The sequence below is a fragment of the Pseudochaenichthys georgianus genome, unplaced genomic scaffold (assembly GCF_902827115.2).
Source record: "Pseudochaenichthys georgianus unplaced genomic scaffold, fPseGeo1.2 scaffold_1112_arrow_ctg1, whole genome shotgun sequence".
Taxonomy (NCBI): Eukaryota; Metazoa; Chordata; class Actinopteri; order Perciformes; family Channichthyidae; genus Pseudochaenichthys; species Pseudochaenichthys georgianus.
In genome coordinates, this window is record NW_027262064.1 from 12,501 (window position 1) to 40,418 (window position 27,918).

Below are 27,918 nucleotides of genomic sequence, written 5' to 3' on the forward strand. Positions count from 1 at the left end.
CCCATTGTCCTACACTTAGTAGTTTAGCGCATTGAGCAGATGCATAATAAACTGACAGTCCGGCTCCTTGCTTGGGTTTGCTTTCTCAGACCCTTCTCAGTTTGAATTTAAAATGTAGGATTTCCTCTTCTTTTTTTTTTCTGCATGCTGTTTTGTGAGTCAATGTTTCTTCATCGCTCTTAAAACCTTTTCACTAAATTCAGTATTCATTGAAAATAACATAAACTGTCAGCCATCGCTGGCCAAGGCTTGTGAATATTGAGGAGGTGTGCGCGCTGAATATGTAGAGGTGTGCGTGTTGAATATTTACAGGATGGACCTTGACTTTGTGGGTGAGCCTGTATGTTTGAGTGTGTGAAATAGAAATAGGGAAATGTTAAGTGTATTTCTGTAAAGCTTTTAGCGCCGCACCCTGTGATGGTGGGATAGACAGAATAAGGGGGAAGCTAAAACCAATACTAGAAACGAGGAAACAGAGAACATAAAATCAACATTTAATAAAACTATGATTAATTTATGGTTGTGCAGAATCCAAACTGTTTAAAATAAAGCCCTCAGAAAATTGAAACTGCTAAATATTTAACGATGCACAGACCCTTTTATTTGTGTGTGTGCCTGCCTTGCCTATTTCCCTGAATCTCAAGGTGAAAGTTTGTTATGAATCTCAATAATCAATAAAAGGAAAGATGTGAAAACTTGAGGTGGGGATCAAATTCGCATTCAAGGCATTAGTTTTGAGGTGACCTCAGTGACACTTCCCGCCAGGGGAGGCCACAGAGAGAGCAATGAGCTGCACAGACTGACCGTTTACACAAACGCTCCTATTTGAACCAACACACACACAACAGGCAGAGATACACGCCAACACACCGATGAAACCCACACGAAAAATTAAGTGAAAAGACAAACAGCTTTCCTTATAAAGAAATCTAGAAATATGAAAACAAACAAAAGTAGAACGCAGCAAAGACAGACAAATAGATAAGATGTGTGGTATATTGAGCTTATTTTGATGATAAAATACTGCCAACATTAAACCAGGATCCGCTGAGGATTTCTCAACAATCAATTCTACTCAATAGCTTGAGATAGTCCATACTGTGAGGCCCGGGGTCTTTTTACATCTGGCTTCAGAGTTAAGTTATGACATTAGTCCACAATCGAAGATCTTGGGTCTCTCACTTTCTTGACCTTTTTATTCTAGCTTCACAACTTAAGGTCTGACATTAGTTCTTAATCTAACTCTCTCTCGATCTCTCAATGCCTTCAAACGCGCTTCAAAGTCCGTCGTATAGTGTCGGTTTATAATCGCAGATCTGCGGTCAGATTACCCCGCTCTCACGGCTAACCTTTAACATGAGAGGGACGAAAACCCGGCTCACCCTGAATCAGTGGTCGGGCCCTGCCTGGCCCTCATAAAAGCTTCATAAGGGCTTCATAGGGGCTTCCTTTGGCTTTGTTGGGGGATTCGTAGCGGGCTAAGGTGCTCTCGGGAGACATCCCAAAGCATCCCAAGACTCTCCCGCTCTCTTTCTGAAGTTTCACGGGCTTGCAACACTGCTGTTGGGTAAAAGCCAAAAGGTGCAGCCGCACACCGTCATGCACTCAAATACACCACGAGAAGAAGAAAAAAAAACACTCACGAAGACAAAGAGTAACACACAAGTAGAATCTAAAACTCACACACACATGCACCCCAACACACTCCCCTCTTGCTCTCTGCTCTCCGCTTTATTTACAATCCTCTGGCAGCGGTACAAGGGCCCGGGGCTATAACACACGGCACCTAATGCTCAAACTGCCAGGTAATCTCATGTCTGACATCCCCCTTTGATAGAAACTGATCAATAGAGTCTTGTAAAGGAGTCATTTTCTCTGATGTTTCTACCAACCACTTCTCTCCATCGCTATCTCTCTCCCCTTCTCTCTCCCCCCCCCTCTTCTCTTTTATTAGCCATACATTTATAATTCATATTACAGCGGGCTGAGTTTGCTCTGAGACAAAGGGGGGCTTCTTTGTGTAATAAAGAACAATGGTGGTGAAATGATGGGGAGAAATGCCAGTGTTTGCTGCTGGTTCCGGTGAACAACAGTTTTGGGGATCGATAGAGTGTGAAATGGGATTATAGCTAGTAATAGAGGTGAATTGGAGGAGAGAGGCCTGTGCACGTGTGCGTCCGGGGATCCAGCAGCACACACACATGCACGCACGCATACGCACACACATGCACGATAATGATTTCATCATCTTTAGGCAGATGCACATCAGCAGCACAGAGGGGTGGTAATATCGCATTTCTGTTTTTGTGGAAGTGTGGAAATATGGATATTGTGTTTTTGTTTATGCTGTCATTTCATTTGTTGTCAAGGAGCATCACATTTATATCACATTACGGCCAACCTAACAACGCATCTTATTTAACATGCAAGATGACACCATGAGTCATATTTGAATATTTCAAACATCCATCCCCGCTTGAATTTCATAGGTAGGTGCTAAAGAAAACAATTTAGCAGCCATTTAGAATACACTACATGCAGTTTCATCTGAATCTGATATGTTACGTAACCTCATATATAAAACGTGTTGCCGGTACGGAGTCTTACTTTTCAGAATGATGCCACATATCGGTTTTAATTCACGTCAGTATATATATATATAGTGTAAATGTTACACCGTCTACATCAATATATGAACTGTACACTGGCTTTCTCTTGCTCCATGTGTAGTTTAAAAAGTGTTACTATTTTTAAGAAAGGGAATAGCTAGTATAATAAGAGTCGTACAGAAAATGCGGGTGACATTGAATTTGACACATACAGTCATATGCCACTTTTAAGGACTTTCTTTCCTCTCCTTTTTAATCACCCTCTTCTCCTTCCCCGTCTCTCCTGCCACAGTCTGATTGAATCCAGCTGCCTTCAGCCGCTTCAATCATCCACATGACACTCCTCCTCCTATCCTCTGTTTCTTTCCTCCTTTGACATTCCCTCCATCCGGCCACAGAGACCTTTTAATATAATATCCATCATTTTCCCAGCTCCAGTTATGTTTACGCCCAGTTTACTGTAGCATTCATGCAACATGTCAGCCGTTTCCCGGCAGCAAACAACTTTACAAGTGAAAATGCACTGATGGAGACAAAAAACATCAATTTGGTAATCATTCCGGCAGTTAAATATTATACTCTGTAATTTTACTGTCTTGCGAAGACGAAGAGGAACACATACAGTATAATGGAAATCCAGTTATTTGTCCCTTTTCCAGTTAACAGAACATAACATATTGAAACAAAGTCAAATGTGGTTTTGATGGAAATTCACTTGTTATTTATCTCATTATTCTTAATGTACCTCTTAGTTGTTGACCATATAATCTGCATTTGAACCGGTTTATTTTCATACTCTTCAACACCCTAAACCATATCTACTGTTATCAAGCAACACAAAGAATCACCACCACTCAAGGAGCCTTTTTCACAATACAAATAAAGAGCCTGGACAAGGGCTTCATGTTAATAAAAAGGCCTTTTGTTCACAACAGTAATTTCTCAAGCTGACTCCTCACCCAGTCCATTCAGGCTGCAGCTATATCACAGTAAACAATTCCCCCTTTGTTATAATAATAATCTGTATTCTTCATAAGTCATTACAATGGGCTTTACATTGCTGGATTGTATTTTCTGGAGTTAAAAGCTGGATAATATGTGGTGCTGTGTGGAGCGTGGAGTTGAGGGTTTTTGATCACACACAAAGGCCGAGCCACACAGCGTTGTCCTTCTGTCTCTATCTTGTTAATGAGCAGTGTTCAGCGAGCAAGCCCGCCACTGTCTGCCACAGAGAGAGACCTCAGATTCATCTCTCTGCGGACAATAGGTGAATGTGTGTGTGTGTGTGTGTGTGTTTGTACCTCCGAGAGCCAGTGTGTATGTGCTAATTAAAGCAGGGGGAGTTGGGAGAAATGACCCTGTGTGTTTGTATGCGAGGTGTTTGCCTGGCGTGACCGTGGATGTGTACGTTAATTCTTAATGAGACATTTCTGTGCCCAGTGAGACCCAGCCATCACCATTCCTGCACTGACACACTACTACAAAGGCCACCATCGCACACACATGCACACACAAACCAGAACATTACCATACCGCTAAAGCAGTGTGCCATTAAATCAAACCTCTATCTCCTGGTGTGTGTGTGTGAGTGTGTGTGTGGGTGTGTTTGAGATAACATTGCGTGCAGACAGTCAGGAACTGAATCACCACACCGCTGCTGGCTAATTTGAGCTAACAGATCGAGCTAACAGCAGTGGAGCTGGTTCAAAACAAAAGGCAGGGCTCATTGTACAGTATATGTTATTATAAAAGGCTTAAGGATGTGCCAATATTGTTGTTATAGAGCATTATAAATAGGAATGATGGGTTTAAAGTATTATTTTAGAGTGCTATAAGCAAATTATAACAACAAATAAGCTATATATAATGCATTATAGGGTCACAGAATGTGCATCCATGTTATTTGTTGTTGGATAAACAGACAGACGGGTGGATACATGATATTTGCATTGCCTGATTGCTACCTGTCACTTGCCGCTTGCTGCGTAGCTCCTCCATTTCTCGGCTCAACTGTCTGACACAAGCGCTCAGACTCTGTTTCTCTCTGATGGCGCTCCTCCTCGTCTCCTCCTCCTTCAGTATCTCCTCCTGAAGCCTCTGCGCCTCCTCTCTCTGAACCTCCACCTCTCGTCTGGCCTCCTTCAGCTCCTCCTCTGACTGTCTGAGAAGTGCCACATGTACCTGCAGCGGGAGTAAAGGACCACGAGGAGTAGTGAATAAGTGACTGAGTTTTTAAGCACACACTCAAGCAGCTTTTGTGGCCCTGTTCAGATCAAGCATCTCGCTGGATTTTGTCTAGGAGGCACTTCACACTTGACATAAAAGGAGCCGAAAATGTGAATTGAGTGGCGACTTATTAGATTTTTCCTTCCATACTTACATGCCGTTATCCATGGGCAACCTTGAATGAAACTATAAAATACAAATTATGTTTTCACCTTGATCACAGAGCTAGAGAGACATTTGGTAGCAGATGCTTACTTTAAAAATAATATGCAAGCCTTTTGGCAAATCAATTGTGCTTGGAAGGGTCATGCTGTAGTAAACTTTGAAAGCTTCAGAAGTCCTTCACAGGAGTTCTTCGTACACTTATGTTCCAGCACCACATACTGTACGGTATGAAGAGGTGCTCCTGAGTTTAAACACATATGTATTGAAAGTAACATGTAGCGAGTTGCATGTAATGGCATTGTATATTTAAATGTAGTTGTGTTTGGGTTATATGTGAACATATCTTGGTTAAAAAGCTTATATATCGAATATAAAAGGTATTCTGTTCCATCTTCTTAAGTCTTCTGAATCACTGTTGAGAAGTTTACACTGACTGGTTTGAATGTGTGTTTTTAGGGACTTTTTTGCCTTTTTAGAAAAGTAATTAAATGTACAAAGTTACAATAGTTCATAGAAATTAAAGTCCTAACTTTATTTAATACATTTTAACAAGTTCTTCTAGCCTTTACATGTATCCTCCCACGACACTCATTGTGATGTGTCTCAGCTATTAGGGCTGGATAAATGACCACCACCTAACAGCAAGAGGAAAATATTCACAATTGCTAATGGGTGTGTGTGTGTGCGTGTACGTGTGTGTGTGTGTGTGTGTGTGTGTGTGTGTGTGTGTGTGTGTGTGTGTGTGTGTGTGTGTGTGTGTGTGTGTGTGTGTGTGTGTGTGTGTGTGTGTGTGTGTGTGTGTGTGTGTGTGTGTGTGTGTGTGTGTGTGTGTGTGTGTGTGTGTGTGTGTGTGTGAGAATTAATGTGTGTGCATGCATATGATTTTGTAAGCATGACATGTCTATCACTTGTATGTGCCAGAGGACGCATAATTAAATGTAAAATCAAATGTTCCCACTTGCACCCACGTATCAAGACCACGCGCACACGCACACACGCACGCACGCACACACACACACACACACACACACACACACACACACACACACACAGATGTGACTATGACTGCCAGCAATGTTGGCACTCTGCCAGGCTGCAGTCACCACTTTGAGTAATTTGAATATTTAGTGTCCCATTGAGCTCTTAATTGGAGTCAATTTCACCAGCCTTGGCACATTTGGTGCTTTAATTAATGGCGAAGCAATTTGTTTGCCGGGCTATCACGGGACAATCACATGAGTGGTGGGTGTGTGGAGCCCGTGAAGGTGGGTTGAGTACTTCCTCTTTGGGAACTTGAACTGAATCTCCAGCTTGTGTTCCTAGCCTGAGATGCCAACCATGTAAAACTGTGGATAGGGTTCGTAACACAATAGCAAAGGGGGAACACAATTCAGATTACAACAGGCTATGTCAGGTCAAAATACATATCATACTTGACTTGAATACCTTTTGGGTGTCAGCCAGCTCAAGCTCTACGCATGTCACTTCATTTTCCAGATGAATCGCTTCCTGTTCCAGCTGGCTGCGATCGATCACGTGAGTATGGTGGGACGCGAGAAGACTTCTCTTCAGACAGACTTTACCCTGAGCTCTTTGGGGAGAAGAGCAAAGAATGACTGCCTTATAAGGAATGCAAAGCAGCAGCGAAAGAGCAACATGTCTGCAATAAGACAAAATGTAACCAGATAACAGATTAGCTAAATTAAAAGAAAATGATTTGACTAGATTATGTTAAATTGTCCATGTGACATATAGTGTGCTACTGTGCACCATTTGGCAAGCAGACTGTTAAGAGAATGAGAGAGGGGAGGGGGAGGCAGATGGGAAGGGCATGAGAGGAGAGACAAGGACAGGAAGGGAGATCAGCAGAGGAGAATGAGAGTTTTATAGACTCAGTTATTACTGTCTCTCCAGCTCTGACTTCATCTGAAGAATAGCCTTTTCACACCGCGCAAGGCTCTCAAGCTGCTCCGTGCAGCGCTGTAAAACACAAAGAATGAAACAAGTGGTTGCTGGAATGTAGCTTCATTTTCTTTCATGTAAATCTGAAACTCACTTTATGTCAAACTCTGTTTTCATATGTATCTACATGAGACAAAGAGCATTTCATATCCAACTACTTTAACTGGATATATTCGTGTGGTTAAAAATATGCACCTCTGTAATGCGTGTACAGTAACATGTGTGACCTCACCTTCTGTAGCTGCTGATGGTGTTTTAGTTGGTGAACGTACTCCTCGTTCGAATGGGAATGACTCTGTTGAAAAATCTTTAGGTCACACTCCAACATCTGTTTCTATGAACAAGTGAAGGTCGAGAGAAATGAGAGAAATAACAGGAAGAAAAAACGACTTAAAATCAAACAATGTCAATACAACTGACAAAGTAAAATGGCTAAATATATGAAACTATAAAAACTGATGGCTTACAGGGGATAAGGAATTATTATAGTAAAATAACATATGATTAAAATACTTGTATTTCTGGTAGGATGTATTTATAATTTAGATCCCCAGATCAACAAAGTGGTTGTTCATCTTTTACTTTTGGTCCACAAAAAGAACTATTTAAAATCAAACGTCTCAATAGCACCATAAACGTCAAAACAAAACAAATGTCAAATGTGAAAAAATAGAAACTGCCGGCCTATAATATAAACAATAACAAAAGTATTGCAAATTCAAATCAACAAAATAATCAAACTCATAGTAAAAACAATCACAAATAATCCAAAGCAACAATAACCATTTAGATGATAGTCAATCAAACACTAAAAATGCAATCGACAAAAGACAAACTAATTTAAAAAATAAACAAAGGTGACACCTAAAAAAAATCTAAGTCACAAAAGAGTGCATTTGTAATGAACTGCATTTCAACAGATTATATGCATCTGGGTTCACTAATAAACAACAATGACACTGATGTGCCTCTAAGGAAACACATCATTATGTATAACACTCATTTGTGAATTGATTTGTTGCATCGCAGAGCACAGAGACACATGGCCTTGATGTTCCCAACACAGCTGACACAGACTCCAACAGAGCAAGCATAACATTAACAAGTGGCTCTCGTGTGAGAATCTACGATACGAAAAGCAGCTTAAGATCTTAGCAATGTTCTTTTTATCACAAAAGAATATGTCCTCGGGGAAAATAGACCTTGTATCTCATTGTGATTTCTGAATGTAACACTAAACTCAATCTTAGTCTATTAACTGCTGTCCTTTATATAAGCACTTTATGGAACTAATTCAAAAGTAGACATCTTAATAGGAAAGTAGAGAAATTCCACTTTCCTATAGTATGCATCCAGACGCTATAGTGAAATATCCCTGGTCTGAATACAAATGGATAGAAAAGAGATGGCATTAAGATACTATATTCTAGCTACTGAGTAAGTCCTTCCATTTGTGCTGAAATAAAACAAGCCATAAATTGAACATTGATTTTATACCTTTTTTATTTTTTCAATAAAACTCTTTCTTGTAAACAGGGAACAGTGATTTTAGGGTTAGCTGAGCCCAAAGAGGCACGAGGTAGAGAATTAGCAGGATGTGAAGCTCCATAAGAACTCCTAACCTCTTGATAGGCACCTCACAATCAAAGTCATTAGCTAGTGTAATAAAGGGCCTGAGATACAGCCATTCTTCAACAGCCTAACTCTTTTATAACCAACAGATTAAAGTTGATTGGATTAAAATGACATTCTGCCCGTCTGACCTTGGCGGCAGCAGTTAAGTTCATCCAAATTAAATTTCTCCGTAATAAAGATGATTCATTTGTTGCCTGACGTAGTAAATATAAAACAGAAAAGATTAAGTGACACACGTCAGTGCACATGTGCACAAACGCACACACTTGAGTGCAATGACACATACACACAAAGGCCCATGCATGTCCTCACACAACATGATGGAGCTGGCAAGCCCCTGGAGGCTCACACAAGAACACAAAGACTCCCGTTTGGACCTCACCAAAAAACTGGTACACATTATCAAAATCCTCCTTTAGAGAACTCACAGGAAAACTACTTCCTTCAAGAAAACACTAACAACCCGATGTTGAAAAAGATCATTTAAAAAGGTATAAAATGTAACAATTAACTTGTATGCACACTAATATAAATTGACCCGTTTTTACAGTGTAGTATGATTGTTTATGAAGAAATCATAACGTGCTTTATAGGAACATCATTTACAAGATTTGACATCCTGCTGGAATGAAGAAGGCCCATGAACTCATCAGGGAAATGTTTACTCCGACATTAAATCAAGTTAGAAGTAGGCTAATTATTTCATAGACCTCTATACAATTGCATTGGCTTTATTTTTCAGACCATAACTATGTATGTTTTTAAGATTTAGACAATTAAATAGCCATCAAATCACTATTAAAGTCTTTCAACCTCCATCCCAAAAGAGTGCATTGCCTGTGTTATTGTTCTGTCTTACATATGCTACTGTAATGTGCACGTTATCCTCACCTGCTGTTTGAGTGCGTCTTTTTGCTCCTGCACGGATTCAATCAGGCCTTTTAGATGGTCCTCTTTTTGTTGACACTCCCTCAGTAGATGCTGATTGGCCTGGAGCTCATCCGTCAGCTGGTCCAGAGCCTCCTGCGAGTTCTCCCACTGGTTGACCTTCTCCTGGTACCGCTGCTCCATCTCGGCTAGCTCCTCTCTCACTGAATCAGTTGCCAATTTGGAATCTCTTAGCTGCCAATTAAACAAAGTGAATGTTACACTGGACTGAAGACATGGTAGCCAATGTATGAATAGGTATAACTGGTTTATCGAGGATCAAAATGCAACATAAGTAATATCATGTATTACTGTGAACTATGATCTACCTGGTGCTGTGAATACTGTAGTTCCTCTTCCAAATGCTCCACCTGCCCTTGCACCCGATGCACCTTCTCCATTGCTGCGGTGTACTTTTGTCTAAAAATGGCTGCCGTTTCTTTCTGCTCCTGGGCTTGTAAACTGGCTCCTCTCAGCTGCTCATGAAGAAGTTCAGTCTCAACCTCCTGCTTCTTCAGCTTCGCTTTGAATGTCTCCACCTGGAAGCAAACACAGGGAAATGAAGCACAAATATTCAGGAGAATAAACCTTTGTGCTTATATTTTAAAAAGGAGACCAGCATCTTGACTCCCTTCATGTGTAGGTGCTCTTGAGAGAATGTACTGAACAGCTGCCAAATGTGGAGTTACTGATCATTTGTGTTGCAATGATAAAAAGGCAGTAGGATGCTTTAATGCTTGCACAAATCAGGAGGCTAAACCCAACATCCATCATCATCATAATCCAAACATGATTGATTTATAGTGATTAAATGCTGCTGGAAAAAAAGTAAATAGGTGAATGCTAGTTTGTCTAACATGGGCAATATTCTGTGCTACCCTACAGTAACCTCGCTCATAATGACAGGGAAACCGAGGAAGTGAAACCAGGCTTAATCCCGGTGTTACACAAGGAATCCTACCGTAGCTCACCTTGAAGGGGGAGAGGTTGAGAAAGTTAAACCTGCTCTAACACTCATCTTGAGTTCATCCACGTTAATCCCGCTGTAATCTGGATCAGAACATCAGGGGTTTACTACTAATGACAGCCAACTAGTTAGGTTTCAGCGGTTCACCGTGGCTCGGTTTAACCAGGGATTAGCCGGGCCCATCCAGGACTAACGCTGGGTGGAAAGCAGCGTGACTGGGTAGGAAAGTTGCTCATGCAAAAGAAAGAGACACAAACCAGAGAAGAGGATGGAGGGGCACCGCCAACTTTTACTCTCCACTTCAGAGTGAAAAACTGAAGAACCTGTGTAGGTGTACGAGCGTGTGTGGACTGTTTAAAACTCTTGACTCAGCCCATGTACACTCCACTTTTTTCAAGTGTGTTGGCGAATGTTTTAACCAAGGTTACCCAAGGTACATTTTAAATAACAAGAGAACTTCAGGTAAGGGGTCATATACCAACTTTACCCATCGTAGCTGTTGCTTTTCGTGGTGTTTCTTTCCCTTTTAAGTATTCTCTACTAAAGTTCAAACACTGCTGGCAGATTTAGCATTTCATTTCTGTTGCTGGATGAAAGGCCTCGTAACAAGGCTTAATGGGAACACCATGGCCATAATCAGGAGCTTGTGCTTTGTAGAAACAAACAGCCTTCATTAAACATGATGGAAAACACATCGCTTTGACCCTCATTCGGGCTGCCATTTGAGCATTCATGGCTGTCACATGACTACCCACGATGACCCACGTCTCATAATAACTCCATTCTCCTCTCTTTTTTTATATCTCAGTCTTTCTTCCTCTCTCTGTATGTATGTTGCGTCCAATTGGATGTGATAGGTTGACGAACAGAGGGCCCATGTTGTCTGATGATGATGACGTTGGGATATATGTGAGCTGACTGCAAAACAAAGCGTGTCTGCTGTAAACGGGTCAGTTTGTTGTTCTTGGAATGGCAAAAGACTGCTGGACCGTCTACTGTGATTTAGATCACTCGCAGTCAGACACATAAGTGTATGCGATTGTTATTTTTGTCTTGGATTAACACCATGGATTGTTTTGCTATAGGATCATGGCTCCATTGATTGACAAGTGAACCCAGTAGAGAGTTCTCTGCGCCTACGTGCTGCTGACTTCCTTCAGCTTCTCGACCTGCGACTCATGATCCTTCTGCTGCTCTGTGTGTGGCTGATCTCAGAGTTCAGATTCAATCGGCTGTGAAGCGCGACACTCCTCTGGCTCCGGTGCTTTGTAACAATCTCATGAGTCTGTTTCACAGCTTCCGAGTGAGAGTTCAACAGATCTATAGATCCCGCTGTAGGGAAGGTGGAGATGAGCGGAGGTGAAGAGGAGAAGAGAGAATCCTTCCTTACCTGTTGCTGACCATCATGCAGCTGTTCATGTAGCTGCTGCTGATCTTTCTCCTTTTGGTCTACGAGGCGCTCGATGTCCCTGACCTTTTCGATTAACTGGAACTTCTCTTCATGGTGTCCTCTGACCTTGTGTTTCAAGTGTCTAACCTCACCCTCCAGCACTGCCACCTAAGCACACGAAGGAGAGGGTGGAAATGAAATGTAGGCATCCAAACACACACAGACAGACAGAAAAGACAGCGAGGGGGCGGCAGCCGCCTAAAAGTGAGGGCTTGAGTCAGAGAGTTTCCCAGTTTAGTCTCAGGACCAGTAGGGAAAATGCGGGCACGGCAGACATGAATGAGTAACGATTCCCCTTTTCCTTAGCTGCAACTTTCGAGGAGCCTTTGAGCAAAGTGCTACACCTCCCACTGCTCTAATGGAGCTGCTCGGTAGCAAACCGTAGAAGACTGATGCTGGTATGGGCACTTCCCTTGAGTCGATGTGTGCAAGTCTGTGGGTGTAAAACAGGTCATTGTTGGATAAAAAAACCACAGGGGTGCTCGCTCAACCTAGCCTCAGCATATGAAAGGAAAAACCAAAACATAGTAAGACAGGTTTAAACCCTTGTAGTACTACCTAGAATGGAATATAGGCCCTGAGACAAATGTAAAACTTAATAGTGGAAAACAAATCCAACTTTTCCTATAACACCGTCGAAAGATGATAAATTACCCTTAAAAAGGCAGGTGAGCTTTTAAAATGTCAACAATTGTGGAAAATCTGCCAACATTTCTATAGTATATGCTAAAGATATAATCAGAAACCACATCGTTAGAAATTATGTGATTTCTTGTAAACTATGCAAATGAGAAATGGCACAACCTAAAATGTTACCCATCAATCGCTAAGGAAAGAAAGCCTTTCTAGACCTGATGATGAAAATACTTATAAATAATAGGAAAAGTGCAAATGTACACGAAAGTCCACCACACCGGTTCCTGTTCCCTCTGATGTTTCTGTTCAGCTGTCTTCATTTCAGCTCTTAGCTGCAGAATGAACTGATCTCTGCTTCGAACCTGAACACACGGAGAATATACTTCAGTAATTGCACATGTTAGAATTATAGCCCATCATGTTTATTTATTCCATGACCACACACACACACACACACACACACACACACACACACACACACACACACACACACACACACACACACACACACACACACACACACACACACACACACACACACACACACACACACACACACACACACACACACACACACACACACACACACACACACACACACACACACACACAGACACACAGACAGAGAGAGAGAGAGAGAGAGAGAGAGAGATATGGACCTCCAGGTGTGAGGTGTGGATCTTCTCGTGGCTCAGAGCCAAGTTAGCCTCCAGTCTCTCTTTGGTCTGGTGGAGGTGGACACACTCTCTGCTCCGGTCCTCCATCTTGGCTCTCAGCTCTTCCCTCTCCTCGCACAGTTCCTCTAAAGCCTTATCTTTCTGGAGCAACTGGGAAATATGCAATAAAATGGAGCCACTCGATCCATCATAAAGTACTTTACACCACCCACATTAAGAACAGGGGAAAAAAATTGTCTCTTTATATAACACTTTAAAACGATAATAAAATAATAATTCTAGGATCACATAACCCACTCATCATTGTCTAATGGGCACACAGAAAAAGCCTAATTAAATTGATTTGATTAGAATTATCAAATAAAAATGACAGTTACTATTAATTTGATAGTTGAATCAACAATCATTCTTTTAACACAGTTAACATTAATATGAACCACGAGCATTGAAATTTCAATCAGCTTTGTGAATAATGAAGCAGTTGTTTTTACCTCTTCCTGATATTCAGAGAGCTGCTTCGCCAGCGCGCACGTCTTCATCTCCCTCTTCTGAATCTGCCAAACAAAACACATTTGTCATGGTTTAAGCTTTGTGGACAATGTTTTTTTTTTTAAATAGCAAAACACTGAGGCTCCTTTTGAGGGAATTGTGTATGCTATCTCCGTGTCCATTGGCAAACGGTACCTCTGGAAGCAGGCCAAATTATGACACTGTTTACAAAACTGGAGATAAAATATTGCAGTCTAGTTTTCATATTTGTGTTTGAGGTAAGGGTGGTGGCGGGTGGATGAGGCTGCATGCTGAGAATCGGCTGTTTATGCTTCTCCTGAGTATACAGCATTTGTTTGACGATTGCTTGTGTTTGTCTGTATCCTTGGTGACCTTCCCTAATTACCCACTTCAGCTGTGTGTGTGTGTGTGTGTGTGTGTGTGTGTGTGTGTGTGTGTGTGTGTGTGTGTGTGTGTGTGTGTGTGTGTGTGTGTGTGTGTGTGTGTGTGTGTGTGTGTGTGTGTGTGTGTGTGTGTGGGTGTGTGTGTGTGTGTGTGTGTGTGTGTGTGTGTGTGTGTGTGTGTGTGTGTGTGTGTGTGTGTGTGTGTGTGTGTGTGTGTGTGTGTGTGTGTGTGTGTGTGTGTGTGTGTCCTTGCATTTTATGTGGGTGTAATTCCTTACAAGTTTGCAGGGAAAATTATTTGGACTTTTTTCTGCCAGTGTTCTCTGGGTCTGGATTTTTTTTTTTTTATAGTTTTCCTCTGTTTGAGGTCAGTAAAAAGGACCAGGTATCCATCTATTTTCTCTATTTTGAGCCAAATAGGTTCCTAATGTGTTTCGGGAATTTTTTTATAAGCACTTATTTCTGTCTGACTACATTTTTTGCTAAGATGCTAAGGCTTTCATTTAAGCTTTCAGAGGTTAAAACCAGGACATCTCAACAACAACAAAAAGAGGACCCCCAATGTGTGGACCCAGGGCGAAGGAATGCTTTAATATACTCGTGAATACATTTTTTGTGAATACTGAATAACATCGGGATTGGACCACAGCATTGTCTCACTCAAAAACCTAAGACATAATTCATTTTAGGATCAAATTGAAGATATTAATGAAGAAATATTACTTTTCAATCTACTTTGCACAGCACATCATAAGTGTTATACAAATGTGATGCATTTCCTTTGTTTTTATACATTAGTCTGTTTATACACACAGTTGTTCATGCCAAACTGAGTCAACCCCCCCCCCCCCTCCACTCCCCTTTCTCCCTCCCTCTCACCTCTCTGTCCTGCATGATCCAGGGATTGTTTTGACCAGAGTTGAGGGCTCGTTTGTAACTGTCCTGGGGGATTGATGGAGTTAACTTGGCTCTTTGACCTCTCACCTCTGGCTGTCAGCAGCCCGGCTCGCTAAACACACTAAACCTGAGCTACGGCAAGGGGAAGGGGAAAAAAAAACTGCAAACACACTGCCATGCACGTAGCGGCTAAATCACAACCGAGTGCTCATGTAAACACACACTCGTTCAAAAAGGTAGTCCCCTGAACAGGAAGAATTTGTGTTCCATTCAGTGGAAGTTAGATGGAAAGGAATGCATTTACACAAACTAAATAATGACCAGAACTTGTATTCAACCCTAAAAATATAAGGCACTTACCCGAAGAAAACACCAGCAATTTTTAAATCTTAGCATGGTTTATCTTTGAGTGTGTCTCTGTGTGTCTCTGTGTGTGTGTGTGTGTGTGTGTGTGTGTGTGTGTGTGTGTGTGTGTGTGTGTGTGTGTGTGTGTGTGTGTGTGTGTGTGTGTGTGTGTGTGTGTGTGTGTGTGTGTGTGTGTGTGTGTGTGTGTGTGTGTGTGTGTGTGTGTGTGTGTGTGTGTGTGTGTGTGTGTGTGTGTGTGTGAATTCCCAATGAAAGTGTGATAGACAAAATGAATGCTGATAAACACCAGCGTATGTCGTGTCAAAACAGACAACTTGTCAAAACGACATGCTAACTAGGTCAATCACAAAGTTTAAGGAGAAACTTTGGAGTGGAGCTTTGGTTTATGCATATCTCTACGTGGATGTCTCCGCCGTGTGATAAGCTTCTGAACGAATCTGCGGGAGGGGACCTCCAATATCGAAGGTATTTTTAAATCAATGAGCTCTTAAGTGTATCTCAGTCTCAATGTGTTCACACATTGGCACGCACACAACACTCGGCGCAGACAGAATCCCTACTGACAGGCAATGACAAGATAAAGAGAGGGAGAAATAAGGGGGGAGAGGACGACAGGAGGGGGAGAAATAATATTTGAACAGTCGGAGGTGGGGGGGTGGTGACGGGGGATGAAAGGGAGAAGTGGCAAGGCAAGAAAAGAAATGAGCAATAAGAGAGACAAACCAGTAAGCCATTGTGATGGTTGTAAAGCATTGTGAGTGGGACCAATGTTTGTCCAACCTTGAAGGCTTCAGCAACCTTCCACTATACATCTCTCTCTGCCTCCTCACAGTTTTGTTTGCTTCATGCCCTCAGCCACCCTTTGCCAATTTCAAATCATTTGGATTATTATATATAATGCGCTTTATAGAGGAACTACGAGTGCATACTTTTCAAACTGGAGCCCCCGCAGGGACAGAGGGAGACACACTGTGCTGGAGTGTTAACAGTAAATAAAATGATTGGACATCGACACTGATCTAACATTCACAGATCTTGTTTTCACGCTGCATCTTATCTTAAGCACATCATTGAAAATGAGCAACACAACAAGCTCTCACAAAATCGAACAACAAATGCTTTTTTCCCTTCTCTTTTGCTTTGAAAACATCTTCATGCAGATTTGAATCATTGATCAGCCCCTGAACCAAACATTGGTTCATTGATTGTGCTGGGTCCGAGTGAACCATCACTTGTAAAGTCCTTAACCTTCAAATGACAAAACTATTCTGGCTAAATAAATAAAAATGAATGGCAACAATTACATTTAGTGGCTATATAATAATTCCTGACCAGAGATCAGTCTGTTATGAATTAAAATCTCAACCCATTGGCTATCTCCCCTTATCTGAACGTCCCTTCCTCTCTACATCCTGCAACCTCCCCTTTCCAAGTTTCTCACACTAAATCCATCCATACACCTCCCTCTATCCCCCTTCCCCCTCCTCCTGTATACATTTACGACCTGCACATTTAAAAGAGAAGCCTCCAGAGAACCGTGCAACTAAGTGACTTTAGGTTTTCTGAGATGAAGCGGATCATCTCGGAGACAAAGCCACTCGTCATGTTAATGGCTTCACTTCTTTCAAGGTCCACAATGGGGGAGTTTGGAACAGTTTAACCACATGTTAAAACTACGGCAACATGTGGCCATTGCATGACGACAATGTGTGTGAAGTTGGAGAGGAATAGAGATGGAGAACATGTAAAAAGATACAGATAAATGACGAATAAAGGGATTAAGAAGATATAAGAATGTGTCAAATGTTTCCTTTTCTAACTAGTGGACTGTATGCTCTGATTATCAAATTCCATGTTTGGTCAAGTGATTTTTTTATGATCCAATCCCGAGAGCCATCAATGATAACAAAGACAAAAAGAAATATAGAAACATTTTTGCACTGATTTCTAAAACGCCCTTGAACTCAAGTAAGACCAATGCTTCCTCATTCCTACTTCATTGAATTTGATGTAAAAACTCAAATGAAAAGTGAATTACTCTCCAGAAAAAGAAAACTGCTTTCCCATTCTTCCTCCTAAGTGAGAGCGGGAGAGAATGAGCAGAGCACATTTCACGTGAAGAGAGGGTGTTGACAGTATTTGTTCAGCTGTGCTAATGTGACATTTAGCGCTGCAGAGGAAAATACTTAGCACAAAAGTTCTCTCAGCTTCACTTACAGTAGATTCAAGAGGGAGCAGCACACTCTCTTTCTACCACTGTCCGTACAAAAATGGAGTGAAGTGTACGTACGTGTGGGTGTGCGCACGTGTGTGTGCGTGCGTGCGTGTGTGTGTGTGTGAGAGCGAGCTTGTAATAGATCAGAGAAGGAGCATTGTGGTGCATAAAGCAGGGCCAGATGTGGAGCAGAAACCAGATCCCTGGACAGAGTGTAATGGTCCATCTGATGGCTTAAGCAATCCAAACATGAAACACACAACTTCACACACACAAATACAGTACACGTGCATGCATACATAAAGTCTAGCTAATTATATACCATGTACACACAAGGATAAATACGGATTTGACCAATATTGCATGGTTGTACAGTAGCCTTGTGAAATCGTAATGCTCCTATTCTGCAGGATAATTACATTTCACTACACCAGAGGTAAAAAATATGCTCTAAAATGTTTAATTAAAATATGTTACTTTATCATAGCCAATGTGCTGTCATATAACATGAGCAACAAAGGATGTATGTCTTATAAATGAGCACGCTATAAACTGTGAGACTGCTGTAACAATAGCCTCAGTGAAAGCCAACTAAATCCTGACCCTTACCCTAACCGCAGAAATATTCTGAATTGAAGTCAGTGAACTGCATGAACTGTATCTTGTGTGCTGCTTTTCTTTTACAAATCCAAGCCCTTAAAATTCACAGATGGCTTAGTGAAAAATATCTTTCCAACCTGGTTATATGAAGGTTAAATTAAAAACCACTGAGCGCTAACATATGCTTTGGGTATATCACAAAAAGGGCAGAGCATAAAAAAAGTCTAACAAGCAATAAACCATATGCAATGCTTGAGTAAGTCCTAGCTTGGGAAAATAATCTAATTTCTGCAGAACAATCCACATGTATGACAAGTTCGTCAAAAGTGTGTTTTTAATAAGGCTCTAAATATCAGAACATCCCATTACACATTATCTCAAACCTTATTATCAGCAGCATTGTAGGAATAGACAATGCCTGTCACAGTGAATATTACATTTGAATATTGAATATTTAAATGAATCCGTCACCTGCACGACCCTTCTTATCAGCCCCATTGTGGGGAAAGACAATGCATTACATTAAAGCGAATATTATATTTCATCTCCATGCTGTGGAATAATTCTGTTCAACCATTTCTTCCTGACATTGTCCACTCTGTGAAGAGAATGTTTCTTGACCTTGTGAGGAAACGAACTTGCTGATAATGTAACGGTGTCAACAATACATGGCCGAAAACAGGGAAGTCAAATGTGCTCGTCTGAAACTAAAATACGTTGATTTAGTTTAATATTTGAATGAAGACCTTTCGGTAGAAACCAATTACCTTCTTGTCAGCGGTGTGACGTGCGTGTGTTAGCTCCTGCTGCAGATGCTTCCTCGCTTTGTTGGCATGGTGCAACTGCTCTTGGATCTGCTGTTGTTCCGTGTCCAGACTCTTCCTGGTTTGATCCAGGGTTTCACTTGTCGTTTGTAACTGAGGGCAGAAAGATGAAGAATAAGTACTGTATGTGTGCTTCTAACCTCCTCCAAACGCAGTGAGAGGGACAGTTGGCTGCAGTGAGAGCTGAGGAAGAGAGGCACACAAAGAGAAGAATGGACAACGGTTACAAGACACAAGCAGGAGAAGGACATGATGGTGTAATTTAGGGGAAGTTAGTCATCCTTCTGTCTCCATAGCGGCAAAAGGCACATCATAAAGGCTTTGTGCCAGGCAGGGGAACCATACAGTTACCGCTTTGACTCAAGACCAATAAAACAACTTGACTACAGATCATAAAGTCGTAGGACACAAACTGTAGTGAATCTTAAACCTTAGGACAAGAGTCAAGACGCGCTGAGAGCAGGGGTCCTTTTTCCTTTGAGCTCCACATCAGAGAAGAGAAACACTATGCTATTGTTAGCATTGGTCCTTGGAAAGAACCACATTTCTTTAAACCACCTGCACTACAATTAAATAATGCTGCAAATCCTATGTACACTCACCTTGCTTTTTAGCTTGAGTCATACTTTTAAAACACACCTGCATAAAAGATATTAGCACAAATGAGTAGCATGCCTGAGACTTCTTTACGCTTTAAACAATAATGTTTTAGACAAATATATGTTGGAGGTAATAGCCATACAACATTATAAATGAGACTTTTATAATACCCGTTTACTTTAATTAATATATAATCTTCTTAGATTTTGCATTCTTCATTCACTGTCAAGGTTCGCAGGAAAAAGAAGAAGCCAAGGTAACGCAGAATGAGTACTTGATATACAACATTTTCTCGGTGAATTTCATTTTGAACTTTGTCACTCCTTGTATAGTCAGAATAATATGGACTGATATGCACAAGCATTAGATCAGAAAAAGATCATGGAAACCAATTGACTACACTCACACCTGTGACAGAGTATTCAAGGTGAGCTCAAGTACTTGAAGAAATGGGAAAATAGAATAAAATGCTTGCATTCAATCTGCTTGCCTCCTCCAGAATATATCAATGGTGTCAGTGAGGTAACAGGGAAATTAATTTAGTGTTAGAAAAGTAAAGGCATAGAGTCGGCATCTAAGAGAGTCTTTCAAGTGTTCTCGAAGTCAAGTAACACGCTTTATGTTGAATATACTTTAGTTGGCTGCCGGGCACCCGCAACTCTGAAACACCAGCAGATGAATGACTTAGCTTGGTCAAGGACACAGTAAATGGGTTCATTTAAGCTTAAAACACATCGCCGCCACGCTCGGCGCTGATGTACCTAGAGGGGTGAGAGAAGGAGGAAAATAAGGAGAAAGAAATACAGTGAGAGTGAGACTGAGGAAATTATAAGAAGGAGAGGAAAAGGACAACGAGAGAAACCTAAAGGCCATTCCATTCATCATGCGTGTGACTCTTTAATGTTCCCATGCATTACCATTGGTTCTCATTGGGGCGAGGGTGAGATTGGACAAGGGAGATGAGATAGGAAGGACACGAAAGCAAGGAAGAATAAGATAAAGATAAAAGACAAAAGAAATAAACCAAAACATTTAACCCATCCTCCACTCTCTCTGCTAAGTGATATTCACACGAACATGGTTCTTTATTGTACAACCCTCTGCGGAGCTAAGATGGTGGCGATGAGTTATTAAATATGGAGAGAGGGCGAGAGGGGGAAGGCGGAGGACGGGGGGGAAGAAGGACGGATGATTAACTGTGAAGGAAGTAAAACATGAGGAGAATTCCCCCTTGTACCTGACTGGATTTGATTTAGAGAAAGGTTGCCCAATTCTGTTCCTTATTTAAGAAGAGCTCCCCCTCATATGTGTGTGTGTGTGTGTGTGTGTGTGTGTGTGTGTGTGTGTGTGTGTGTGTGTGTGTGTGTGTGTGTGTGTGTGTGTGTGTGTGTGTGTGTGTGTGTGTGTGTGTGTGTGTGTGTGTGTGTGTGTGTGTGTGTGTGTGTGTGTGTGTGTGTGTGTGTGTGTGTGTGTGTGTGTGTGTGTGTGTGTGACATACTTTGCTCTGCAGTGCAGACAGGCTTTCTTTGAGCTGTGTGTTGTCGTGGAGCAGCTGTTGTGTGTGTTTCTCCTTCAGAGCCAAGGTTCCCTTCAGAGAGTCCTGTGTGGCTCGCAGTCCAACCACATCCTCCTCTCTCTCCTTCATCTAACACACACACGTAAAACAGAACAATATGTACGTATGAATATATACTACTGCTGCAGCATGTGCGTACCTGTCTATGCAAAGTCGATAAGTAGCATGCTTGGACGCACCCTTTCACATTACTATGATATTCTGTCTGAGAATAAGCGATGTTGATTGTGGAGAATTCACATTATCATAATAATCATGAATGTCCACAAATGAGTGACTTGAAAAAGCAGCTTAGGTAACCATCATGTTAGGGAAGTGAAAACACATAAAATATAAAAGGAACCAACATGTAAGAAACAACAGACTCACATAATATTGCTTTTGTTTTAATGTTGTCATCCTTTATTTGTGCAGGGGACTTTATGATTTTCGATTACCTTGTTTTATAATTTATTTGTGTGGAGCAGGGTGGACTAAAATGTAGGAGACGGGTAGCATTAACAGAAACTACCTTTGGCTTCATGTAATCCAGCGAGAAACCGCTTCACTAAGTGTTGCACGACATACAAAGCCCTGACAAAGACTAAGAGAAAACGAGGACTTAAATACAAGCAGAACTAATGAGGGTGTGCAGTGCAGGTGTGCAGGGCTGATGGGAAACAGGTGAAACTAATAAAGCCAGGAGAGACAATCAAGCAGGCGGGAGAACACCCAGGAACTAAGAACAGACATGAAACACACAGCGTGCGTCTCACTTCGGTTATTTTTCATTTCCTCGCTCCTCGGGCTCGGTACCACCGGAAGTTGGTTTGTCTGCGCCATCTTGAGTAGCGTCCCAGTGGCCTTGTTTTTGCCGGAGGATCGAGGAGTGATAACGGAGGAGCGATAATCGAGGAACTACCAGACCATACTCCGGTGAAATCGACACTCGCCCCGCCGCCTTACTGTGTATCGCTCACTGATTGGACGATGCAGCGCATGCACTGATCTGGCTGCTGTCAGACGATCAGCTGTGCGGCGTCATCACAAACGGACGTCGCTTCACGTGACGCTCCGGAGGAAACGGCGTCCCATTGCTCTTAAAACTCATTCCCCTGCTTCTCGTGGTTTCCTTGCGTCTCTCCTTGCTTCCTTGGTAGGAGGGACTAGTCGCAGGGAAACGACGTAAGTGAGGGACGCAAGGAATCCATTTAACCAAAGTGAGATGCAGCTATAGTAAAATCTTCAACATAAAACAGGAAAGTCAAAACAAGGATCAAGAGAATTTGATGCAATCAAAATATGAATCATAAATACTTGTGTCACCCTACAGCGGGGACATTTACACTTTAACAGCAAAGGGATAGGCTAAACAAAGAATTGTGTTTCTTAATAATTCTAGTTTGCTGTAGCCATTTTGAGAGTTTTAAGCATATTTTGATGATTATTAAGTTAAATATCGTGAATAGAAATGATTTGAGACAGAATAATTGTGACATTATTTTCGAATCGTCCCATGCCTACTCAGGAGAGCAGAATAGAGCTGTCACTAAGTCTGAATAATTGGCGAGATGACCCAGTTAAATGGTGGTTTCATGTCAACGTTAATAGCTTTTTCATACATTTTACATTATGATTACATATTTATGACAGTATTGATATTTTTTTCACTTTTAAGTATTAAAGCTGTGCACTTCTACACACCTCTTTGCTTGTTCAGGGACCATTCCAATTCTTGTAACACTTGAAACCATCTTGGATAAGTATAAGAATATATCGAGCGCCAAACATCTTTGTAACGGTCTCCTGTGTGCAGCAGTGGGGAGTCTGTCCAAACATGTTGTTGGCAGATGTACTAAAGATAATTCCATGTGAACAAAAACTCCATCATGTTTGTGTGAGGTACACTGGTCTGTGATATTTAGTTTGACAAATGTTCAAACTCCAGTCAAACCATTGTAATGTGATATTTATAGTAAAACTGACACATCAATTACTCTTATCATCAATATCACAAATTGAATTGTTACCCATCAGCACACAAAATTAAACAAATATTTATATACACGCAAATGACTGTACATGAATGCGTGCTTGAGTAATTAACAGGGGGAAGAGAGGTTATTTCTAAGGAAGCAGACAGAGGTTGAACTCTTCACCCTGTGCATGACTGTGAGTGTGTGTGTGTGGGCCTGTGGTTCAAAACTTCCATCCAAATCAAAGCCCCTTTTCATTAGCACTGTGTTATACGAGTCCTGTGTTAGATTAGCAGGAGGCAGACATAGTTACACACACATGCAAACACATTTCTATATACATCACAGCTGTGTATCTGCAAGAATGTGGTGATACGAGGGGTTACAACTCAATATATTGTGATACATTGTGTGTCTGTTAGACGCAAAGATGCTTTTAATAAGAACAAAATAAGGCAAAAGTCACATTTCAATATAAAAGTGTGTTATATTTCTTTCACCCCTAAAGAGCTATCACTATTTTTGTCAGACTTGATTATTTAAGATGAGTGAATTATGAGCAAAATTGGGTTTTGTGATTAAATAAATACTATATAAATACAAAATAAAATTCAATAAACATAAGAAGTTAAATGCAAAAAAAAACTTAAATAAATTCAAATAAATATAAGAAGTAAAATGAAAATGTCCATAAGAAGAAAATATAAAAAAGAATTCAACTATTTGTATAAAAATAAGAAGTTGAATTAAAAAAACGTGCGCATTGTACTATTAAATAATGTGTATATTACAATACATATGGTTGTGTCGAGTACAGTGTCTTTCCTACTTTCAGATACTCTGTGGTTCTGTCTTGGCACAGACCCACACCCCCCCCCCTCTCACTGCCTCCCCCACACACTCTGCAGTATATACATCATCCAACCCATTGTAACATGGAGCTAAAGGTGGTCTTTTATGCAGTTAACTCATCCAGAGCATGGCTAATGGATGGTAACAATTATAAGCAATGGGGCAGCCATTATTGCAACACTGAATTAAAATGACTCTTTTTATCTTGATACGCCACTAAGTTCAGTGTGACTATAGGGAAATAAAATAGGTTTCACAGGACTGAGACAATAATAAGTGTGAATTGCAGCGCTTCAACCAGGTCCAACACATTTCAATAGTTTGGTAAAAGTCTGTATGTTAACTCGTCCATAGTGCAGACGGACTTAATGAATAAGTAATTATTATTCAGAAAGGAGCAGATATTCTATGCATTTTGAATATTATCATCATTACTGTTGACCCAAGTGAAGGTAATGATATCTCCTCAAATCCAGCTACTGTAACTGTTTTATTGTACTTACTTATGACAATGAGTTATGTTAATACTTCATAAGCAATAGACATTATATTCTGTATATTTAAATATTAACTAAACCCCTATATTGCTTCCATCAATCTGTATCACTATATTTTTTAAACTTGAGGGATAAGCATAAGTAAAAAAATAAGCTTGAGCAACTTTGAGGATAATAATATACTGAGATGAAACAATGTTCTTTTTAAAAGGGTTTTTGGGCTTTTTGACATTTGTTGGAAAGTAAAAAGTCCGACAAAACATAGGGAAAGAGATGACATTCTCCACAATCCTCCTCACTGTATGGTCACTGCTATTTATCCATAGGCAGCTAGTTAAAGATCACAGTGTCTGTGAAAATCCCTCCTGTATCCCAAGGTCTTTACGCCAGTGACTTTGAGAACTCCCTAATATTGTTACATAATGAATACATTACGGGAGACTTTTCTCATCTCCAAATCTGCCACCATCAGAGATGATTAAAACTTCCCATGTGGTCTGTGTGGAGTTTAAATTCTCCAGTGGGGGAGTATGAGATCCTGGCTTGAAGTCCCGGCGACAGAATATCAGATTTGTGATTTTATTTCAAATTAGTGCTTAAGCCTTGGACTTTCATATTAGTAGAGTCCCTATTGAGATCTGATCAAGTCTCATTACTTTAGCAATTAAAGTTTCACCCCTATGGTCCTCCCCTCTGTTCCTGCCCCCCCGCCTCCTCCTAAATTCTCCTCCTCCCGTCTCCTTTTCCTTTATCCTCTCCTCCTAGCCATCATGTGTTTTTAGCCACCGAGGCGGAGGAGGAGAGGAGAAAGGGAGAACGGCTTGCGCAAATCCTTGATTGGCGAAAGTCTATCCTCCATCTAGGATTACGAATAGAAATGGCACATTTGAGGACAAAATAAGGAGGGGTGAGATGGGAAGAGACCGAAAAGAAGAAAGAGAGATTGAGTGTGAGAGTGAGAGATGTGAGTTGCAGAGTTATGGGCAGAGAGAGAGAGAAGGTGGATAATATAATTGAATTAAAAAGATGGAGCGGGGCCATTTCTAAGCAGGTGGGAGTGTGGAGTGAGAAAGCGCAGGCGAGATATTAACTTCTAATAAAAGAGAGATTAGAAAGTGGCTAGGAAGACTGCCCTGTCTTTACCTGTGGGAGTGGCGGCCCCCACATAACCTTTCACAGCAATATGCACACTGATATTGGGCGCAATATTCCGAGCATACCACACACAGACAGACAAAAGCATATACACAACGGCCATGGTGTCTGCATCCGCACTTAGAGTATATATAGGACGCACGCACGCACACGCACGCGCACGCGCACACACACACACACACACACACACACACACGAGTGTCACTGTGTGACAGCAATGCATTATCAGCTCTCATTCAATGATCCAACAGGCGCCTGGCATCAGATAATGAAGACGCAGCTCTTTTGGAAGCCTCTGCTATACAGACAATTAATTAACTAATTGGTCTAATGAGCTCGTTAAGGGCGTGCTTTTTTGGCAGCCGGTGTGAATACATTAACGAGGCTAATTCAATTAAACAGGTGCAGATTTCACAGCTGCCTCTCTCAGGCGCACGCACACACACGCAAATCCTACAGGTGTTGTGTACATGCACGCTCCATTTGACTCTGATGTCTTTCTCAGCGAAACTTTGGCATTCGATCAAAAGCGTAATGATATGCATATCATCCGGCCGTGTGTACCGTGTGTTTGCGTGTGTGTGTTTCACTCGGTGCTTGTGCCTCAATGGGCCGCTGTGCCTTTGAATCCAAAGTACAGCTCAATAAGCTCGAGCTGCTTTGGTAATCTGTATAATTGAAAGGGCATAAAACAAGTGGGTGGAAAACGTATTGAAGCATACTTAAAACAGAATCCCAGGGGTCAACCAGTAATGTACCAGTAAGCTACACACGCAATACCATTCTTAATTTGCTCCAAAGCTTTTAGAAAATATACAGTGTGGGTGTTTTCACAATATATTATTGGGCAGGTAGAAATAATGATTTTGCCAGTCAGGATAGATGCATTAAAAAATGTTTAACTGTAAATGTGGAAAATAACCCTGTCTTTTAGCTAAATATAAAAACACAAGTAGTTTGGGTACACTTCTTACCTTTAGTCTTGCTGTATTCAGCTCTTCAGTTAGGTGGTTATTTCTTTCCTCTTTCTCCTCCATCCTTCTCTCAAATAAAGTGCCAAGCCCGCCCCTTAAAGACTCCATTTTGGCCTCGGCCTGTAACACAGTCATGGGTTAATATTCATTCACCGTCATCAACTGTAGACAAAGCAGTAACATGTGTATTGTAGTCACTCAAGCTCCTCTATTGGGAAAAATGACAATGAATCAAATTCTGATTGACAATGCGTGGAATTATCCTCATAAGAAGACAAAATTGCAATAGAAAGAAATTAGACACTGATTGTCTAGAATGCTGCCATGACTTGAAATTCTACACACACACAATATAGACAATACAGGTATTACCTGTACATATACAGTGTGGGTGGGCACACATGGATCACACACAATCATAGAGTGAGGCTTCTGATGTCACAGGGCGTGATGTTTATGTGTGTTTGTAAATGTATATGCATGGCAATTTGGTGTGTTTGGTTTGTTATGGCAGCAGCTCCATTCGAAGCTCCCCCATTGGCTGACTAAAGCGCTGAGGTCGCTGGTTAGCTAAACTCCCATGGAGATGATACCACTGATTAATTTCCTCCTTCTTCATCTCCTCCACCCCCCTCCATCCATAAGTCCACCTTCCTTCCCTTCCCCCAGCCCCTTCAGCCACTGCTGAATATTAAATCAGTCCCTTTTTTTAATTTCCAGATAACCACGGTTCATTTTTCTCCGAGTGTCATATAGCCATGACATGGTGTAGCAGCCTATATATTAGGGATGGCTGATGTGAGTTATTGTTATTGTTATCTTTCTTCCATTTACTGCCTGTGTGTCCTACTGTACGCTATGCATGGCTAAATCATTACATCCACGTGTGGTACACATATCGAATAACCACATTAGTAATTTGCAGTGTAATTTCCTATCTCCACAGTGCTATGTTGCCGCCTTCAGAGCCTACAAGTCTTTGTTTCACCAGAACATAAATATTGCCCTGTGGTGTTTTGTATGGCTTTTGTTTCCTGCTGGTTTATAATTAAGTCTGTGTTTGACAGGACATATGTTTGTGTGTACACGTTGGTCAGGGAGAAGGAGAAGAGAGGTAAATCTATACTCCTGAAGTGTGTTTTATAGCAATTTTGATTTTTGCCACTAATACTTAGAGGCTGATGTTAAAGAGGGAACTGACACACACATAAGAAATACACAAGCAATCCTGCAGCTTGAACTATATATATTTTAGGGCTA

At 41.2% G+C, this 27,918-nt stretch overlaps 1 protein-coding gene across 1 annotated transcript in view; it reads right to left on the minus strand.

The window, feature by feature from the left end:
• The window catches only part of LOC117440663 (golgin subfamily A member 6-like protein 24), a gene marked incomplete at its 3' end in the record, with an annotated part of 30,162 nt that extends 3,369 nt beyond the window's left edge, over window positions 1-26,793 (minus strand). The window contains exons 1-13 of the mRNA XM_034076897.1: window positions 26,659-26,793; window positions 21,148-21,294; window positions 18,993-19,142; window positions 13,746-13,808; window positions 13,237-13,404; window positions 12,856-12,939; window positions 11,882-12,049; window positions 9,854-10,063; window positions 9,489-9,719; window positions 7,195-7,296; window positions 6,904-6,980; window positions 6,447-6,591; window positions 4,574-4,790 (exon numbers count right to left, since the gene is read on the minus strand). Coding sequence (XP_033932788.1) covers window positions 4,574-4,790; window positions 6,447-6,591; window positions 6,904-6,980; window positions 7,195-7,296; window positions 9,489-9,719; window positions 9,854-10,063; window positions 11,882-12,049; window positions 12,856-12,939; window positions 13,237-13,404; window positions 13,746-13,808; window positions 18,993-19,142; window positions 21,148-21,294; window positions 26,659-26,793 — 1,897 coding nt within the window. The remainder of the gene's footprint in view (window positions 1-4,573; window positions 4,791-6,446; window positions 6,592-6,903; window positions 6,981-7,194; window positions 7,297-9,488; window positions 9,720-9,853; window positions 10,064-11,881; window positions 12,050-12,855; window positions 12,940-13,236; window positions 13,405-13,745; window positions 13,809-18,992; window positions 19,143-21,147; window positions 21,295-26,658) is intronic.
• Window positions 26,794-27,918: the final 1,125 nt, after the last annotated feature.